The 22,600-nt window shown below is 36.8% G+C and overlaps 1 protein-coding gene across 1 annotated transcript in view; it reads right to left on the bottom strand.

Annotated features, from left to right (window-relative positions):
• Window positions 1-2,298: 2,298 nt before the first annotated feature.
• LOC121855504 (rho GTPase-activating protein 190-like) overlaps window positions 2,299-22,600 on the bottom strand; it is a gene marked incomplete at its 5' end in the record, with an annotated part of 106,380 nt that continues 86,078 nt past the window's right edge. The window contains 8 exons of the mRNA XM_042350479.1: window positions 2,299-6,081; window positions 6,221-6,326; window positions 7,037-7,165; window positions 9,258-9,483; window positions 11,028-11,129; window positions 12,832-12,986; window positions 19,344-19,640; window positions 21,480-21,704. Of these exons, the coding sequence (XP_042206413.1) occupies window positions 5,880-6,081; window positions 6,221-6,326; window positions 7,037-7,165; window positions 9,258-9,483; window positions 11,028-11,129; window positions 12,832-12,986; window positions 19,344-19,640; window positions 21,480-21,704 (1,442 nt within the window). The remainder of the gene's footprint in view (window positions 6,082-6,220; window positions 6,327-7,036; window positions 7,166-9,257; window positions 9,484-11,027; window positions 11,130-12,831; window positions 12,987-19,343; window positions 19,641-21,479; window positions 21,705-22,600) is intronic.

Below are 22,600 nucleotides of genomic sequence, written 5' to 3'. Positions count from 1 at the left end.
CCACTATCTTAAAACTGGTATTTTTAAAATTTAGAGTGCTATTCCTCTAAAATGGTTTAACCAATTTTGAAAGTCTCAAGTGCATTGGAATTACCGTGTCAAGGGCTACAAATTAAACTTTTGGTTTTACTCTAAACTAATAACATGAAGAGATAGACTAAAATAAAAAGTTCAGATCTTTACTTTGGCCTTTTACTATCTGGGGATAAAAAGAAAATACTCCTGATGAAAAATTAAAGAATTGCATTTTTAAAAAAATTGCAAAATTACTATATTTTTTTATAGCCTAACTATTTGGTCATTTGACCTGATATTTTAACTTAGGCATTGTAAAATGGGTCTGTACATCCTGTAAGAAATTCATGAAGATCTGGGAATTTTATAATTTTAGTCAAAGTCTCCCCGACATGAATTCATCCTCCTCTCATCCTATTGTAACTTTAGTGTTTTCATCTGGCTAGCTCCCGACAATTACACTCAGCCGAGGAAACCCCATTGGTATTAACTAAGAGTTATTCTGCATTGTAATCTCATCCCAACTGATATACTGTACACCTTCCTTCCTGCACCCCACAGAAAGACACCTACCCCGACACACCCTCCATTCTTCCCGCTTACTAGCAAATGCTTCGAATTCACACTTCAGTTCAGGGTTCACACCTCAAGAAGAGAGAGGATTGGCAACACTAAGTGGTAATGGTAAGAGTGGAGCCAACTGTACATACATATACTGTATTTTGTGCAACATTAATTAAGCCACAATTTACAGTACTGAATACTTAACCCTTTCGCTGGCTGCTCGTGTGGTCCAAATCTCGCCTTTAGACATCGCCAATCTCACCTGTAGACTGGCCGATGAAGCTATCTGCATCACCCAGAAAAGCTATAACAAAGTGATAAAAGAACAAAATACTGTAGTTGTTTAAATGATATGAGTTGGCTGAAAATAAGTGTGGAAAGATAATATCTTACGTGCCGAGTCATCGTGCAAGTGGTCTGGCCAATGTGAGCGCTTAGGGTTAAGGGATACATATCCCTCCTCACGGCCCTTGTAGTGATGCCAATAGTGTCATCGGCCAGCAAAAGGGTTAACATTGTTGCATATACAAATAAGATTTGCATTATACAATACTGTACTTTTATCTTCATTTACTTTAGTTCGTAAGTGCCGAGGCCGATTGTATACAGCACTTGCTTCCTATCCTAGGGTCATTGGTTATGCCTTGATCACTCCTAGTCCACTCAGCTATGAACGGGTACCAAACTTTACAGTTAGGAAAGTGAAGGCATTCGAGAACAGTGCCAGCCATATTGGCTACTTGTACACAGATGGCTTAGTGTGCCAGGTACTTTTCCACACTGTCCCTATTCAGTCATTAGATATATGGTACCCAATTTCACCTTTGTCTTTAATTTCAGCATTGTAAAAAGAATGAGTCATGTGCCAAGATGTGTAGGGTTTCCGAGTGGGAGTACTGTACCCTTGATTTCAGTACTGTACTTATAGAGAAGGTATTTTGAATATGAAATAATAAACAGAAAATTTAACAAATATTGTTGAGTGATTTTTACTTGACCAATCCTAGTCAAGGAAATTTGAAAAAGAAAAACAAAATTTTTGAGCAATTGTATAGAACACAAACATCATGATATTCTATCTAATAAGAATTATGAGTTATGGTAAGGTTTCCATTATCTTTAAAGGGTAAGAGAACAAATAAATGTGATTTGCATAAATCATAGTAGCACACAATTGAAAATGCCTTCATAATTATTCATTAAGCAGATTTTGGGGCACAAGAAAGTATTGATGGTAAATGTCGTTAATAATAAATTTGTGTATTAAAAAGAAAGTCTTAAGATGTTTTATCAAAACTGGTAATAAATGATATACAGTATTTGGTAACTGTGGTAAATTTATAAAGAAGTTGAGACCAATCACTGAAAAGTTACAAGTGCCCACAAATCTTGAACAGGAATAAATGTAAAATAAGTACCTTGTAGTTATATGCAACGATAAGTAAAAATCTTCATATACAGTACTGTGATTCTTGAAAAGAAATTATAACACCCTCTTATCCCCTTTTATATACTGTACCGCAAAACAATGAATTTCACTGAATCACCCTGAATGCAATCATATTAAGATTAAAAAAAAATGTAGCACACAGCCTATAAGTATCTATAATGCATACAGAAATTGTCACAAGGTCAGAATTAAAGTCAAACTGTCTAAAGCTTTTGAAAATGGAATATTACAAAGATCATAAGAGAAATGGATAACAATAAACAATCATCAACTGCAAATGCCTTTTATTCATAGTTAGTAGTATACTAATCCAAATATGCATTATATAGTATACTACCAAAACCTCTCTTTCATCAAGGTCCACTGTACATGGATTCTCTCACTCGTCATATATGCTGTACAAGTCTGTATAGCTTGAAGACTTTATACAATGAATTCAAGAATATGTAGTGCAATACATTAATAAATTTACATGATGCAGTCGAGTGGGCAGGGCTTGATGACTAGTATTTGCTGTTTTGGTTACATAATATGGCCTGTTGTTACACTAATAAAAATCATCAACAGACACAACTGGGTTTTAGGTTGGATGTTGAATTTGCAAAAATTTTGTGAATCACAGATAACAATGATGAAACTCACTATGGTCATAATAAAATACTGCCAATCTTCCAAACATGACAACACTAATAAATACATCAAGGCTCTGACTAACCACTTGATGTCAATTAACTCTCCTCTGAGAAATGACTACTTAAGTAATTGCCTCACCTTCTCACACAATGATCATATTTTCAATTTCAACTACATTAAGTAACCTATACAGGGTAGTGCAATATAAAGCCCAAGGCAAGGAACATATTATGCAACAGACTGTACACGTGGCACCCAGCCATGGTGCCGGGGACGCTGCCACCAGCAGCAACATCTACACCAGCATCAACGTAAATCACCTTGTTCCTTGAGAACCACAATCCTCATCTCCAGCACTCAATATAGTTATGCATTTGATGTAATTTGACATCACAGTCAGCCCTTTATTGGTGTAATCTGATATCATACAGCTTCTTCCTCTTGTAATCTGCCATCACACAGCCCTTTACTGATGTAATCTGCCATCACACAGCCCTTTACTGATGTAATCTGACATCACCCAGCCTCTTCCACATGTAATCTGCCATCACATAGCCCTTTACTGATGTAATCTGACATAACTCATCCTATTACTGATGTTGCCTGACATAACACACAGCCTTTGACTGATATTTACCAGAGAACACACAGTCCACACTTCTAATTGAGCTGATCCCCGATGACTGAGGTGCTGGTGCACTTCCACAAGAGATTCATATCAAATTTGTGCTATGACTAATGAGTGACGATCACCCGTGGGATCTTGGTCTGGCTCCTGCCATCACTCGACACTGCATGACACAGAATAGCGCTAACTTCACACATAGTACCACTTGGCAGCCACATGGCTAACACTAAACGAGGCAAAGTAACAAAATAAAGTACAGGGAGCAACTAGCGAGACGATGAGACAAAACGTCGACAATGGCGTTGGCACTGTTTCCTGTCCTTGCCGTACACTATGGCACTATCATTCATACAGGTAATAATGTCAGCTCACACTGACCCCACACAACTAGTCACTTATTGTACATATTCATATTTAAACAAAGTCAGCTTATTTGGTCAATTTGAGAACACATTTTTTATATATAGTTCATAGAAAAAAAAAACCCTATGATGTGAACAAACCTATGGCTAGTTCTTATGAACCACTTAAAACCTAATACATAACAGGAAATATATATATATATAAAAAATTGATCTCCTAAATTTGAATAGTTTAAATGTATTATAACGACCAGCCTGATCACTAGACAATCAAAATATTGATCTCTTTTACAATAGCAACACTGGAGGTACACCGACACAACTCGATGTGCTTGTGCAATAATAAATCTGAGGTCATAAAGTGATTTCCCTCACAATTGCTGATATAACATGGCAGGATACTAACGTCATGAGAACGTTTAAGTGATGATCCACAGGTGAGAAGCAGCACTGTCGTACAATGGAATGCTTCACACGGCCAGACTCAACAATTTGATATGTGAGCTCCTGTCCCAGCACATAAACAAGTGTGACTGTGGCACTTCCACTGATTCCTAGGCTGCAGTTCTGTCAAATGTTTTACTTCATAATGAAAGTACAGTACCACCAACTCAAAACATTAATACTTTTGGTTGATTTTACCTATGGTAAGTTCAATTTTTTGGCAGTCAATGCTGGTTAATCTTCAACTTTTTAAAATTTCTAGAAGGATTTCAAATTTTGACAGGAATCTAACTTGGACGTCGATGGAAGTACTCCAACCAGAAAGTCCTGGGAGTGCCGCACACTGCCAGGGAAATGGGACTCTACCTAGGAGGGACTGAAGAATCCCAGGGAGCGGATACTGCACAGGAATTACCACAATTACTGAGGAAGGTGATACTCCTCAGGAGGCACCAAAAACTGCTATAAGGGACTGTACGTGCCCTAATATTGGCCAAGAGAAGCAACATACTGCTAAAAAGACTAATTCTGTTTGAAACGTTAACTAAATTTTCCCTCATGGCACACAGGAAATCTTCTCATAAGCTGGAGTGTCTAATCCCAGCCAGATACAGGTACGGGTCATCCTGTCGGGTTGTTGGCACACAGCTAGGGATGGGGGGCAGGGGAGGGAGAGCTTTGTAACTATGGGCTCTGTGTGGCCTAGAGTCCCAGCCTGGCATGGGGGCTAACCCTTAAGACTCATACGCTAGTGCCTAATACTGCCTTCTCACCAAGTGTCAAAACTACATTTGACTTTCCCTTGACCACTCCCACGTTACTGTATCACCACACTACCAGATTACAGATCTTTTTACAATATAAGAATTTATTATTGAACACTCGTCTTTTCAGAGAGAGAAAGATAGGAGAAGAGAATAGCAGAGCAGAGTAAAGAAGAGAATATAGACAGGAGAGTGAGGAGAGAAGGGGAAGAAAAGAGAGAGAGAAAAATCCCAATATAATCAAATACTGCTTTATGCTGGCCAAACATTACCCACCACAGATGTGGTTATCTGACTTACTAAACCTTATGTGACACCAGTCTTGGTCTGCACACAGTTTTTGTGGTTATGTTCTGGCATGACACAGTAAAAGAGAATTAATGTACTGGAAAGTTGACCCAAAATTCTAATCTATTTATAATCAGTCAACATTGCTGATACAACAATTTGACTTTAGTTGAAACATCCACTTACTCTGCCTGATTTAATCACAAATCATTATCATTCCTCTTACTGGAAAGATAATTTTCTTTGGTTGACTTTCCTATGATACATAACACACAATACTGTGTGAAGTAAAATTACAAGATATTGTTCACTGATGAACTGGCAGGCAGTTCAGGGCAACTAACAACACCACTTGGCCACAACTCTCAACTGTTACTCATCAGCACCGTGTCATATTTTCTCCATTATGGGTTAATAACCCTAGTTCATGGTGTAAATTGTCAATACAGTATTATCCAGTTGTGGCCAACAGTGTCTTAAGTTATGCCGCATGTGGCAAGAGCCAATGGCGACCAGGTATTACCACAAGACACAACATATGGTATTGAGATTCCTGGTTCACACGAGAATGATGTGCAGCAAAGGGCTTGGCTGCAGGAAATGAGGGTTAAGTTTTCATGTTAAACATAACCTTTTTTGTTTATCAAAAGCTGCATTTTCACCGAAGATGGCAAAAGAGAGCTGAGTGTAAACAAATTAAGTTATGTTTACCAGGAAAACGCAGCTTAATATCAGACCATGACGTAATCCTCCTTGCCCTGGAATAGGAAGGGGAATTGGTCAATCATGGTCTGGATGATGTCTTCGATGTGTGGACGTTGAGATTCAAACTCAGCGATGTCTGTAAACTGGAGGGTGTGGAGCAATGTTGGCCACCAACAGATTGCTAAATTTTTGCTATCCATGGAATTCAGTTTGCAATTTTCTGCAACTCTGTAAAACAAAAATTGCAATAACATGGTATATATCATGCAATGCATTGATAAAACAAGTTACAAAATGAAAATTTTTAGAAGTCAAATAACAAGTACAGTATTATAAACAAAGATTTACCAATATATAAAGTTCTAACCTCACAAAATGTTGGAAGATGAACTTAAGGACCTCAAAGTTGACTCGTGGTAGACCGGTCAGCATCTCCTTTAACCTAAGGAGCCTTAAGCTTCGGTCTCCAATGCCTGTGCCAATCAAAGTAAAGTCAGTTGGTCAATTTACAAATGAGCTGCCAGGTTGTTTCAGACAAACTTTCCTAACAACAACTTCAAGCATGGGAAAACTTCAGTTTAATGAGCGACAAACATGTTTATTACCTCCTCTAAATGAAGAAATGATCTCATCTGGACCTGGACATACAATGGGTGACAATGAAATTTACAAGTTGATGATTTGCTTACCACCACTGGTCACACCTGAAGATTGTTTCTTTCTCAGAGTACTGGTCATATCATTGAGGAGGAAGTAACCAACAAGTAAAAAATCATTAATGAATGAAGGCAAATATATATATATGTATATATATATATGAGAGAGAGAGAGAGAGAGAGACTGTAGCTCCGATTCTGGCTATCCTGCACAATAGTGGTAGAGGGTTTATAAGAAAAAAAAAATTTATATATATATATATATATATATATATATATATATATATATATATATATATATATATATATATATATATATATATATATATATATATATATATATATATATATATATATATATATATACACACACACACACATACAGTATATATATATATCTCAAAGTGAAAATGAGAGTATATACATAAATTCCTCTACAATATGGAATAAGTTGAGGACAGCATGAGGGTAATGAGAGAAGCTGGACAATGTTAACAAGAGAGAGGAAGGTGGAGAAGTGTACTTACTGGCAATAATGGTGAGTTCTGTCAACTGGTTCTGTGGCAGGAGGGGTGGCAGCTGTTTCAGGTAATCCTTCAGGGCTGTAGCAGCAGCATTCACGGGAATGTCCAACTCGGCAAAGATCACCGTGTTATCTGTTACACGCCACAAGTCATGAGACACTTATTATTGACAACTATCTCTACTTTCTAAACATTATACCAAGGGCATCTTTTGTTAACAAACATTCCACAGTACAACATATTGAACTGGAAGATAGAAAACTAAAACAAAGTTGTTAACATCACTTTCTGTGTTAGGTATACTGAAGTTATAACCACATATACTCCTGTCACTTAAAAGTACACCCTTTTTGGATTTATATTTGCAGGGTATCCACAGTCCTATTCCAGTTTTGACAAAATAAAAATAAAATCTTATTACCCAACTTATGAAGTTGTTATTTTCTGGATATACAGTTTGTAATATGAGTGTCCCAATGATAGAAGCTTGAATGAAAATGGCAATTACACAGGTAAAAGCTCAATGTGTCATCTGGTTTGCAGTCAAGAACAGAATTATCCCCATCAATATGGAAAAGAACCTCCGTCCAAATCCAGCATGAGGAGGTGGTTTCACAAGTTTCAAGAGAAAGGAAATGTGATTTGCTTGCCTCAAAGTAGACATCAAGGTGTTTCTCAAGAAACCATTACTATTATCCAAGAGACATTCCAATGCAACCCTAGAAAGTCTATTTGTTGTGCTTCAGGAGAACTGCAGCTACCAAGATCAATGGTACACAAAGATGTACGCAAGAAATTGCACCTTTACACGTATAACGTGCAAATTGCCCAACCTTTACAGCCTTATGAAAAACCTTGGCACTATGAGTATGAATGTTCCATGCTGAACTCAAATGATGAAGACAATGAAAACCTAGACATAGTACCGGGTATTTCTTCTGTGAAGCCACCTTTCACGTGTCTGGGCGAGTTAACCAACATTATGGGAGAATATGGGGGTCTGAAAACCCATGTATGTTTTGTGAACACATTCCTGATAGCTCAACAACTTAATGTTTGAAGTGGACTCGTGTATTTTTCTAAGCTGGGCAGAATATCATAGGTGGTGTGTATCTTGGTGTACTGGGCAATTGTGTGGTTCCCCAGTTGGAGGAGTTTGATTGTGTGTAGCTTCCTCGACAAGATCTTCCCACGATCTCCTGATATTACACCCTTAAACTTCTTCTTGTGGGGGATATATCAATGTTAAGTTAGGTTAGCTTCAAGGACAAACGAAGGTATCAGTAGAGTGACAGAGGATATGTTGGCTAACACATGGACTTAAGTGGAGTACCAGTTGGATATGCTACAGATCACCAATGGTGCACATGTTGAGGTACACTAAACAATACACAAAACTTGATTTATTGCAAAAAAAAAAAAAAAAAAACAATTATTCCATCTCTTGATTTTGTTACAGTAAAATTTATAAACTGGAACATGACTTTTGTGGAAAGCCTGAAGGTCTTAAAAAACAGCGTGGAGTTTCAGTACTGCAAAGTGAGCATAATATTTTTTGTAATCTGTGTATATCTAAATGTATAAAGAAGATATCTACAGCATGCCTCTATGGATTAACAAAAAATCAAACATCATGGCAAGTGAACTTAAACATGTACACAAATATTCTGGTGTTGAGTATATCATCTCAAAACACACAGCCGTAACACAAACATCTTTACACACATACACTCACAGGTTCTGAAAACAATATCAAGACACTTTTGAAGCTCTAATATGACTCTTCAGTGCCAACAGAAGTTTTATGACTACAGAATTATAAGAAATAAAAAAATTCAGTGTGTACAGGTCCATACATCTGTCTTTCAGTAAACACACACACATGATTTCTGCTTTGTTCCAGCCATTTTCTAACCACTTTGACTCTTCTACTACTATTATTACTTGACATACTGTCACTCATTTGTCTCTCGTTGCCATGGTAACTGTCCCGTTTAAAATTTACTGTATACCTCCAAGACTACACAGTATATAACATTATCCCTCTCTTAATATTCATCCAAACAATCTCAATTTCTTCATTTCTATCATATTCTCTTTATGTTACTTTCTTCAATATTCTAAGGTCAATTTTTCTTGTACAATTATCAAGTTCTTAAATATTCTTTTGCCTCTTTTAACTCATCTCTCCGTACTACTTCCCTCACTCAAACTCTTCCCTCACCTTCCTTAAACTTGGTCGTTAGCTGTTCCACGTGCACCTTGTTGCCTGGCACACGGTATATCCCCTCAGAGTCAAGCCCTTCCACCTCAATAAAGAAGACACACTTCTCTAAGAACAGTGGCACAGATCGCTCAGGACTCTGGGCAAAATCATCCAAGGTTGGCTGGGGAGGTCCTTTGGTTGAGCCCTTGGTTGAACTTTTGGCTGCTTTCTTCTTTTCCCGTTCCTGTTTCAAATACATTGACATGTCTGTGATTTGTCTATGACTCAAATGTCATGAAAGGAAGACAAGGAGTGCTTAAAGTATTAGCCTTTGTTGCATGCATGCAATTCCATACCAAACTCAACTCTAAATTGTGACTACCTTTGAGTTTGACCAAAGTGAACAGATTGGGGGGGGGGGGGTTATTGTAGAAATGCCTAAAACTAGAATAGGAGACCAATGAAATCTAGTTTTGGAGATGAAGGTCACTAATGTTTAACCTGACCTTGGAGATCTTTCAACTTTAAAACTGCATATTTTCTGTGACTGATATGAAACACTTCTTAGGCTTATTTAAGGGTCTTAAGTAAATCTACATGTTCTCAGTGTGGTCAGTTATCACTCCACGAAATTTGGCCTGACCTAGAAAATTATAAAACTCTATTTTTCTTAAGACTCTAGAATAATATATTGAACACACCTAACCATGTTCTATCAAGGTATCGGGAGGGATATTTGAAGAGTAAGGGATTATGAGCATTCCTGACTAAAAATCTAAGTCTGGTTGACTTTCACAAAACTATAACATTTCTTCCAATGGCAGTCAAGTCCTTGTAACCTTCTCAGCTGATCCTAGTCTTTGTGGAATCGTCTTAATCACAATCTTGACAAAAGCAAAACACTTTACAACCCAACATGCCCTTTACTCAGTTACATTATAACTCTTGTGAATAATGAAATAATTGTTCATTATAATCCTCCTTGAAAATTATTTTAACTGCATTAAAGTCGCCTCACAAAAAGTACATGTCACAGAAGGTTCGGGTCGGGACCTTAATGATAGGGAGGGACACCAATTACAAGTCTTTTGCCATACAAGAGCCAAATCGGTGTGAGTGATGTAAAACAAAATCCACTAAGTTAGTGTGCATCACTCACCCACAAGCACAGATGGGTTCCAGATGTGTGGAGCATTAATTTTTTATAACATAAGAGACCTTTCAATTAGTACATCACACTTCTGATGGCTTTAATTAGTGGACTATGATAAAGAACTAGACAATTCTGATGCACTGACAAACAATGTGAAAAGTTTTATAGAAAGAAAAAACTTCTCACCCGTGGATCTTACTCCCTCATGATTCTCCATCATCATTTGAAGTTATTTTCAATGCTTGTATATGTTAGCCATGATTACCTGATGGCATGGTGTCCCAGAAAATTTTGAAGCAAGTTTTATGGCTGGATGCCCTTTCTATCACCAACCCACTTTTAGAGAAGGAGCTGGGCATCAATTGTACGACTTCCAAGTGTTCTCCAAAAATACAAGCTGCCAAATAATGCCGAGTCACTAACTAAAAAACTTCAAACATTAGCATACAAAACTATGTGAATACTGTAGAAGCCCATCTGCCACTGGAAGGTATCCACCAAACTGAGGGCCCACTAATGGAATATTTTATTCAAGAATTATTATAAAGTGTAAACGTTTAAAAAATATGATGGAAAATTAATAACCTAACTGTTGACACGGTCAAAATAAAAAAATAAAATATAAATTATATTACCTTCTCTTTCTCTGCAGCTTTTTTCATCTTTTCTTCATCCTTGGCTCTCTTGCGTTCCTCTTCTCTCTGGCGGGCCTCCTCCCGTGACCGTAGCTTCTCTTGCTGCAGATTATGACAGAATTAGGAACATCAATATTTAACTCCCAACCTCCTCTTAACATAACAACAACACCTCTCAAACATCAGTGAGACATTACTACTGTACAGTGGTCCCTCGGTTAACAAGCGCCTCGGTTAACGAGATTTCGGTAAACGAGTTACCTTCCATAAGATTCTTAACTTCGGTTAACGAGCAATCCCTCGATTAACGAGTTTCTTACGAGCCGACCTGAACATGTTTTCGCTTGCATTTGGCGGTCCACCAGCTGTAGTATTAGTCCGCCAATACAGTAATCGGTTCTAGGGCTTAAATTCCTTACCATTTTAGCAAATATCAAGAAGTTTATACTATTCAATAATTTTAAAAGTTTAATAATAAATTTTTTACTCATTTTAACAATTATTGAACATAATTGAAGGTAATGAAACTAGTTTTATGAGCGCCATCCAGCCTCTCAACACACCATACAGGCGTCAGTCTTTGTGTCTTTTCAGTGGAGGTAACATCTTGCTTGAGACTCACTTCAACTAAACTCTTTTTTTTCTGTGTTTGCAAGCAAATTATTGATCATTTTGAAATTTATTTTACATATTGACAATATATAATGCAGTGCAGTGTTGATTTAAAGAAAATAATCTTGAGTTACACCAAGAGAACTAAAATTTTATGGGTGAAATGGCGCCATGGGGTGACTTCTCTTCCACCCCAATGCCTTCTCTTCTCCCTTCTCCTCCACCCCCATTCTAATTCCCATCATCATCATCATCCAGGAGCCTTCTACATACACACCTCAAAGTAAGTGTACTTTTCTACTCTTTTTGTTGAATTTAGGCAATTTTCGGTGAGCTGGAACCAATTACCCAAAAACCCATTGAAACAATGGTTTCGGTTAACGAGTTTTTCGATTAACGAGCAACCTGCAGGAACGGATTGTGCTCGTTAACCGAGGGACCACTGTACACCCACTACACCAAATTTAGGTTACTTTAACTTTGCTCTCCTTATGTAATTACATACAATATGTGGCTAGATTGAAAGCATACAATCTTAGTCATACAAATGTTAATAAAAAGGTTGAACTAACTGAGTCCAGCTACACCCAACAGTTCATACTATCTCTTTAGTAGTCTCCTTAAGCTTCATCAATTTACCTCCCTATATTCATTCAACTCAACTTTTCTTTCCCAATACTCTTCAAGATCTTTCAGGTTCCAGACAACCAATCTCTGTAAACACCATAAATTAAAACTTTTAACCTCATGTTACTGCCATATCCTGTCCATTATATGCACAAATTTCTGTGATAATCCATCTTATAAGACAAACAAGTATCTGTTCCATACACACAGATTCAGTCTACATTTTTACTCATTCTCTTGACTTTCTTTACTACAGCACAACTCATCTTCCCATTATGCCATCATCAGTGCCTCTGAAAACAAATTTGGGTACTTTCTCTTAAGCTTAATGAATTCTCTTTCAGCACTGTAACTGTTTATTAAAAATACATTAACAAACATATATAAATAAATTACACTAATGACTATTGACATATTCCATTCACATCTTCCTGTTCCAACAATGTTACAAAATCAAATATACAATTACAGAGGTAGAGATACAATTATACAACAGATACAGCAGCTCCCAAGAGGTGGGGGTAATATAAACGTACAGTATTTACAAATCATCTGTCATCAATACCTTGCGGCGAGCTGTCTTATCCGTGTCTTTACGAGCTGGTGCCCCGGGCGGGAGGATTGGGGATTGCTGGTCACGAGGAGATGATACCTCAAGGCTAGAGTCGTCCTCAGGAATCACCCTGTACATGTGATCTCCCTCAAGCTTGCCAGGGGCAACTGTGGGAATGGGGATATAAGCTAAAATATTAAATCCTGATGCTCAAGAAATCTTACCCAATGATCTCTCATGAACAATCACATGAGAGCCACTGTAAAGGAAAAAAAAAAACACTATTGATACTCATCTTCAAAGAAAACTAGGCATTTTGTCCATCACTAAATATACCTGTAAGAAAGGCTTGCAGCTGATCCTAATGTCTTAAATTCAAGAGCAGTTATGAATTTCCATGTAGCATGTTGGCAAAACATGCACAAAACTCTGGGGTGCACCTGCTCTTTAATGATGGGTCAAGTTGGTCACACTGTCTGGTAAAAAGATTAAACAGAAACACAACATAAACATGCAGGAAACACTCCATCAACTCAGCTTGTGGGAGTCTGAGCACAAGTTCTTCACTTAAACACTGTTATTATTATCATGGCCAACACAAGACACAGCCAAACCTATTTCATGGGGTTAAAAAAGCTGCAGAATCTAAGTGGTTGAGAGTGGTGGTAAATAGCTGCTAAACCTAAGTGGTGGAAGGTGGTGTTAGATAGCTGTTAAACCTAAGTGGTGAAGTTGGTATTAGATGGCCGTTAAACCTAAGTGGTGGAAGGAGGTGGTGCTTAGCTGCTAAACCTAAGTGGTGGAAGGTGGTGGTAAATAGCTGCTAAACCTAAGTGGTGAAGTTGGTATTAGATAGCTGCTAAACCTAAGTGGTGGAAGGTGGTGGTAAATAGCTGCTAAACCTAAGTGGTAAAGGGTGGTGTTAGACAGTTGGAAAAACTAAGTTGTAGTGAAAGCATTTCATAGCTGCAAAACCTAACTAGTGGTGTTAAACAGACTAAATATAAATGGAGGTGGTGGTGTTAGACAGCTACAAAACTAAAGTGGTGGTGGTGTTAGACAGCTACAGAATAAAAGTGGTGGTGGTGTTAGACAGTTACAAAACTAAAGTGGTGGTGGTGTTAGACAGTTACAAAACTAAAGTGGTGGTGGTGTTAGACAGTTACAAAACTAAAGTGGTGGTGGTGTTAGACAGCTACAGAACTTAACAGATGGTGCTGGGTAGCTACAAATCTTCAGGGGAAGTAGTCTGTGTCACCTCCAAAAAATACGGAGCACAATCATAAACAATCTCACATGGGGTAGGAATGGAGGACTAACCTGTCACTGACCCTGGAAGTAAAGGATCACTGACTGCTGGGAATGATTCTTGAACTAAGGTTGGGTACCCTAGTTCTAAACATGGTGCTATTACCCTGACCCCATGCTCTGCTACAAATACTGTACCACCAACCTTGAGAATAGCAGGTATCATAAATCTAAAGATACTTATTGAAAAAATAAAAACTATATAACCTGAACTAATAATGGCATTGTATACTAAACAAACATTCTAAACTTAAATAAACATATGTCAATAAAAGGCACAACAACATAACTTCTATGCTTAGGCTACCTGCAGTCTAGGATACAAAACTCTTCATGTCTTCAAGATATACTGTACCTATTCTTAATAAAAGTTGATCAAGTCAAGAAGAGAAACATTGACCACAGCTTCAGTATTACCATGCACATACTTGAGAATAAAATGTATCAAACTGTAGAAGCTACAAAAAATCTTTAAGTAACACAAGCACACAAATAAATACTTTATACTAATACAAAAATAAACAAAAACCAGGATTTTCTTTTTATGAAGTTAATACCCACATTGTATTGTTTACACACTACCAAACTCAACAAGTATTGTACTGGGTTAAGAACATTCGCTGCCAGTGTTACAATAAATACCAAGTACCACAGAAATCCATTCACAAGCAGAAGCTTCAACTTTTAATATATCTATTGTTAGATACTCGTAAGAAAGTAAAATATTTATAAATTTTGACTAAAGAGAAACAACACATTTATACACTGATCAGCCAGACCTTGTAATTCAAAAAACCACACAGACAACAGTTGCTGTCATTTCACTGCTTACATTCAAATACTTGAGTACAATACAGCATTCTACTCTGTCTTGCACTTTTCCACTGGAGTATTCACAGAATTAACTATTAACACCATTTACTATACATTAGCTCAGAAATTTGCACATTCTCTACTTTCTATAGTCATGCATATGGTCATTAAAGTATATATGCTAAAGCATATAATTATATACTTCCATTACCATATTCCACAACTTAAATGATAAAACAAAGTATGTACTGTACCTTCTTAATACTTTCATGACTAGTTGCTAAAAAATAACACTGAATGTGATCTTGAGCTTTGTTCTGGGTCGACTTGAGATCTGGGAGTACAGTACTGGAGGTTCTGTACACCTTACATGAGCTAAATTTCTATGTTGCATCTATCTTTTTTTTTGGGGGTCTGAATTAGGCTGGACTTTTACCCTAATTCAAACCGACTCTTTCTCATTAATAAGGTTGTCGGGACTGTTTTTGTTCTGAAACTATATCAAATTCTATACATACTGTATTATCCTGGGTATAGCACACATTCTAAGTCAGATCAACTGCTGATAAAACTGAGATCTATTCCAGGAAGTTTCCATTTATTTTTATTTTCACCCTTGCAAACCTTTTCCCAATGAGAGGTAGGGTGGCCAGAATTTTGAATATCTGCCATCTACCTTCATTAATCACCCTCCATTCTCTCACTGCTGTAAAAGATACGTTTTGCTATGGTGTTTCTCTTCTGCAACATGAACTCACAACACCCATCAGCATTACTTCCATCTCCATTTATTGAAAAAGAAATTGCTTACATATTCTAAAAGTTCTGAGTTGAAAAAGTTGGGTATTAAACTTCATCTTAATGGTTTTACAAAACTGATTCACAAGAAAACAAAAAAACAGTAAACTTTGTTACTGTACAGTATATAAAAACTGAGATATACTCAAATTATAGATTTTCACATACAAGAAATAATAAAAAAAATAAAAAAATGTGAGAGAGAGATCTGGACATCATAAAACTCAATCCGAGCCAAACCTTTTCAAAACTAAACCAAGAGTACAAATAAAAGCAAATTATAAAGAAAATACTAATAAATAAGAATATAAATGGTATAAATGAATAGGTAAATAAATACCTAAACCAATAAATAGACATCAGACTAATCATGAGTCATTAAACTTTTACAAGAGGAACCAACAAATCCTAAACACTGCCAAAGGAAGAACGTCCTCATGTCAAGGCTGCAAACCACAATACTACTCAGGGATGCACAAATACAACAGCTGCCAAAAACTGAACGACCAGATGGTAGTAGGGTGTCCAGAACCGCAGCGACAGAAAATGTAAGCAGGGGTACAATCATTGTTATAAAATATAGAGAGGGCGCATGAAGTGAAAAGAGAGAGAAGGTGGTGTGTACACAGAGAAAGAAAACAAAGGTAAAGGTGCACAGAGCAACAGAAAAAGATCAAAGAGGTGCATGGAGCAACGTATGTCACCAGGCATGTGCAGTCAGTTAACAGGCATGTGCAGTCAAGAAAACTGTTAGCAGGCATGTGCATAGCAATAAGAAAAAACCCCACATTAACCAGCAAGCAGATTTATATAAAACATTAAAGAGATGCCAAATATTACAAAATACAAATGATGAGGTGCATGTGGCCGTAAGGTACACAAGTAAATTCTGTAGAATATACAAACCATTAAGTTTCAGTACAAGTTTGGTCATTATCAGGATGTACTGCAGGATAATAAGGTAAACATATATGCATACAATCTACTATAAAATTTATGCACATATTTTACACAGTTAATGGAAAGACTTAGAGAGAGGGGGGGGAGGGGGATGAAGATTAGCAGTTTGTTTATAACTCAAATTTTGAGAAAAGCTCTACAGTACTCATAAGTTGAAGCAATCTGGGGGAGTGTGTGCTGACCACTTAGTACTATGATTAGCAACACCTCTATAGTATTCACAAAGATCAATAGCCATCACAGGGAAGAATAATGTATCTACTTACTCCACACTACCACAGTCAATACAATGAAGCCAAGGATGCAGATAGATGTTAATGACCAATTAAGCTTCCATATTATATGCTAAATTGGTGTCTTAAACTTCCATTGAAAAATAAATTGTAAAAAAAAAAAAATCTCCATAATGAGAATCAGTTTCATGCAACACCACCAAATGCTGATGTATATGACTCATCAGCTGTGAATGTCAATACTGTATCACTATAAAAAAACAAAACAAATGCATCTGACCCCTTGTAATAACAATATTGGGATCCCACAGTCTTAAATATTACAAACACAAACCATTTGATGGAATTAGTGTCGTAATTAAAACATGACTGAATAACTAGGGTCTGTGAACTCGGTATACCATAATAACAACGTAATGAGAAAGTAATGAATGAATATGACAAAAAAGATCGGTATCACACAAAGTTTTTCTGACAAAGTTAACTATTAAAACAATATTGACTGTACAGTAATTGTGAATGATCTAGTTTCAATTATTTGTCTTAAGAATAACTCAGAAAGTCAGGTGCCAAAGTACATTTAATCTCAGTTACCAACTGTGTGTTTATCATAAGATTTTGTTGATGATGTTTATTAAAGCACAAAGACTAACTATGCTCAAGATAGAAAATAATGTACTGTATCACTCTTTTATAACTAGAGTTTAATATCTGTTTTAAAATATAAATAACACGGATGTATTCAATATTTTATCATTATGATTTGCTTTCATTCTCATATCTCATTATGGAAGACTTCATCAAACACATTTGTAATATTTAGTGACAAAATTTAATCCTCAACTTCGAGAGTCGATTTCAAATACTGCACCATGTTTCTAGAACATATGACTGATACAATCTGAATAAAGAATAAGAATTGCAAATGACTTGCTCACACATATCATGTAAACATATACAACCATCCTTTCATCAGGGTTCAAACCTAGACTGCCAGGATGCAAACTCCAGGCCAAAACTACTGTACTTGGCTACCATCCACTAGAACTTCTACAAGTTATATCTAAACGGTTGCATCATCTATAACATGACACTCTAACCGATGTTTGTTGTTTAGTTGCAGTGAAAGATTATATGGATGAAGATAACTTTCAGCAACTGGTAACCATGTGGTTCGTGCCTGGAATTTGCATCTTGGTAGTTCTGGGGTTGAGCATCAATGAGAGTATGCTTCAATTGCAGTGAGATATATATATATATATATATATATATATATACTTAAATTACGTCTTTAAATTGGCACAATAAAACTGATGTTAATAATAATTTGTTCAAGATCCAATACCTGTATTAACATTACTACCTTCAAAACCCTTAAAAGGGTGCATGAATAAATTAAACACAAATATAGATACTGCACTTTAAATTAAACATGACTGTTTACTTAAATCATTTAAACTGCAAATGACTAAAATTTTCTCAAGACAAACTATAGAACCTTGATGTTAAGCATCCAAGACCCTGATGTTAGGAAGTGAGAGGCACTGCACACTATTAACACACACAGCAGACACATAACAGGGAGGAAGAACAGAAATCAGGCACTAATGACAACTTAAGTACCTGACTAATCATAAGTAACAAATATTTACTGCTACAGCCCACACAGAAGCACCCTGATATTTGAAAGCACATTAGCAAATTTACCACACAGCATAATACATAATATATATTTCAAGCCAATTCTAAATACTGTACATTTATAGGAACTACATGTTGCAGAGATTAGTACACAGCCTAGATATTGTGTTGGCTGATATAGTCTGAGTGGTATAAATTTTTCGGGGTCCAATGTTTCATGATTTAGAAGGTTAAATGTTAAAAATTTAATATTGATAGAGAAATTTATCATTTATCTCCCAATAGATGTTACATGTGACAAACACTACAGAATTAACTTTATGCCTTGGGAGACAAATATTACGAAGGATAAATTAATTATCCAAGTGTGTGTTTTATGTCATTTGACATTAGAATTAAAGGTTGTGGATTCATTGTGCCTCAGTCCAGTGTGAACAAATTTAGACCTATTGCATTGCTGACCTGATATCCAAGTCACAAGCAGCTTTATATTAAAAAATTATGGATCTGGTTACACTGTGTTCATATCTTTATGTTCATCCCGCTTCCTGTAATTGAGGGAGGAAAATGCAATATCATATGAAGTGCACAAGTCATGTAACCTAAGTACAGTTCAAGTTCTACGTTGAGAGGACCTTCTACGAGCGGCAGATTCTCATGAGACATTATGGTCTACTTTGATTTCATAAGGATTGAGAGGGATAAAGATGTATAGGAAGAGTAAAGAGAGAAGGAAGAGAGACCAGGCAGGCAAGACTGAGTGTGACTTACATGAGGGGGAGAATAAGTCGGTGTCGGGGGGAAGCTGAGCTGCCATGGGGTACGAGAGAGGGTTGTGGTGAGGGGTGGCAGCCAGCCCCATGCGTGGGTGGGAGGTGGGAGGGTGGGGCGGGGGATGTGTGGGGGGCAGGGGGGGCACCACGGGGGGGCGCACTGCCACGCCCTCCCTGCCGCCCGTCTTCTTTTTAAATTGAATAGAGCGTTTCTGAGGCTTATATTTGGAGCGCGATGCAGCCGGATCCTCTCTGTCAGTAGCCTCGGAATCATCTGAGGCTGATCCGCTCACCACTGAAACAATAACAACAGCGCGCCCTCAGTTACCTAACCACACCCACCCTGAATTGCACCGAATCTACCATGGACGTAGTGAAGGGTTATCAATCTACATTGCCTCTGTGTTGAATCCGGCCAATTTTCCTCCATGCTTTGATCCTACTGTACTACAAGAGGTTGCCTGTCCTAAGACTAATTTTTCACCTTCATACACTTCACTTCTCCATGGTCAGTTCTATGTTGAGGGAGATGATAACCTTCCCTGCCTACTACAACCACAAGATAAATCCCAATAACAGTGATTATAGTCCTTTCCCTTTTTCTAAGAACTTTTGACAAATTAATTTCCATATAGAGAATGAGATGGTCCCACAAGTAAAAAAAATTACTGACAAATTCTAAACCTAACTACAAGGACTTTTAACATGATTTCCAGTAAATGTGATTCAAGTTTGTGTTTCAATATTTTCTGTCACAAGGTTTAATGTTAGTGTACTGAAGGCTGACTTTGCCATATAACTATGTCATTCTCCTTATAAAAGTAACACTGGACATTCATTACTGGAATGTCAATATTACATAATTTCATATTAATGATTTTTCATCTCAACAATACCTACATGAGAAAAAATAATTATTAAACCATTAATAAACAATATACTGATTCACAGAGGGAAGGGGGACTTGGCATATTCATATCAGATAATTACAATATTTTCTTATCATGCAAATATGCTAACTGTCTTTGTCATGCACAGTCAGCAAGTATGAAGACCACATAGACCACTCTTCATGCAAACTTGACATTAATATCAAAACACCCGACTCCTTGGATCGTTCACAGAGAGGCGGCTTGGTCAGATACACATACACACCACAATGGGTTAGTGAAGGATGGTAGGAATACCTAGGGATGTTGTCCACCATGAACATCAAACACCAAAGTATTCAAGTGTGACTGGTCTCATATGTGCTCAGTGCTTATACCCAAGTAACTTCCATTGATGCAATTTTCTATAATTTCAACATTACATGAATACAAACTTCTTGTAAAATGGCCGACTTGTTACCCAACTTTATTTTCTTAGTTACCGTTCCCAACACAACAAATATTTATAATTAATTAAAGAAGGTTCATAGAAACAAAGTTATAATTTCACAGACTGGCCATGTATACCGAGGGTTTTGAAGATGTAGCAAGTATTAGGTAAATCTACAATTATATACATATTAACTAGCAAATATATACATTTCTGGGTTAAGTATAAGCAGTGAACATTGTCCAAACTTGTTTCCCAATAAATCCTTTCAAGCCTCATATAAAACTTTTTTGTTATATGCAAACAAAAAGGTCTGACTCACCTGACAACACTTGTTGAAGCCCAAGGATTCATTAGTGAGCAACAAAAATGGTATGTTCAAGACACAGACACTACAAGCAGGTAGAAAACAGCATGCAAGAAGTGCAGAAAGCGAGGAAACTTCTTTCATAGCTACACCACAACTGCATAAACATATGGCCTGTTTTTGAGCTAAATATTTACATGGTTGTTATTTTACATTAAATATGAGGTTCTAAATCTTTTAAACCATTCAAAGATGTACCTTAAATATACTCTACCATTACTTATCGTTCTCAAACACAACTGCTGTCATATCTAGCGCAAAAACTCAGCCGTAAGTGACAAATACCAGCAATAAGACCCTTAGACATAATGCTAATGAAAATAATAATAATTGTATTTCCATAAGCCAAGACTAAGAAGTATGTTCTAGGGGTCTAAATAGTTGCTGTTTTGCCACAAAAGGGAGGAGGAGGTAGAGTATAGTTGGACACAGTGCTACCTCTGGTACCTTTCTCATAGGGGTCGAGCAATAGCCTCTCATCCGAATAGCGAGTGCCAGGTCCTCCCTCGGCAACATAGAAGGAGGGTAGGGGGGGCACACGGGGGGCAGCTACGGGTATCGGGAGACGCTTCTTTTTCATCCTCTTGGGTACGGCTTTGCGGTTGACTTTGTAGGAATCGGTACTACGGCGCCGCTCAAGGGAGCTCCATTCAGAGTCTGAGTCCGAGTACGCTACAACAGTGACGTACTGAACGTTAGCGCTGATATGCCATTACTTTAAAATTAACTAATCACCTTACTTTATCACTACTAATTGTCAAGCATCAAGATACCATCATCAAGCCTGGTCTCAATACCTACTGAAGAAGCTTCCAAAATGGTGCCACAAGTGAGGAATCTTGGAAGCAGCATTGTCAGCTGTGGAGTACAGGTTTCAGGTACTCAGGTGCTCACTTATAACTTTCTATTATACTTTGTGATTTCCTATACACCCTCTATACTTGTCTCTTACCTCATACTCTTACTGAAGGAAGGTCTTTGACACATGTCAGATTATTTGAAAAATTATTATATACAGTATATATATATATATATATATATATATATATATATATATATATATATATATATATATATATATATATATATATATATATATATATATATATATATATATATATATATATATATACAGTATATCAAAAGGCTCAATTTTCTGTGAGTAAAAACAGAAGGAAAAAAATTGCAAATATAATTTGTATAGTATAAAAAAGTGGGATCTCCTTTCACCAGCCCTATATGGAAAACTCTGAACTTCATAATGTACAGTGCAGTACAGTGAAGTAATTTTGCAGGATTATATTACTTTCTGGTCAGTAAATAATAATTTCTTTTCATTAAGTAAACACTGTAACCTTTTATGGGCATTAAACCCATCATGTGGCTTAGCACATCCTCATCAGAGATTTTTATAAGGTTATACTAGTTTGCTCTTTTTTAAAGAAGTGTAAGCAATAACTTTCCGGGGAATGAACAGCTTATTCACCTTTCTTGAAGATTGAAAAACACTTAATACCGATGTTACACCATATTTGGTAATAAACAAATTTCAACATCAAAAATCATTT

Source organism: Homarus americanus, unplaced genomic scaffold (assembly GCF_018991925.1).
Source record: "Homarus americanus isolate GMGI-L3 unplaced genomic scaffold, GMGI_Hamer_2.0 scaffold48406, whole genome shotgun sequence".
Lineage (NCBI taxonomy): Eukaryota > Metazoa > Arthropoda > Malacostraca > Decapoda > Nephropidae > Homarus > Homarus americanus.
This window is presented reverse-complemented; position numbering and strand designations above follow the sequence as displayed.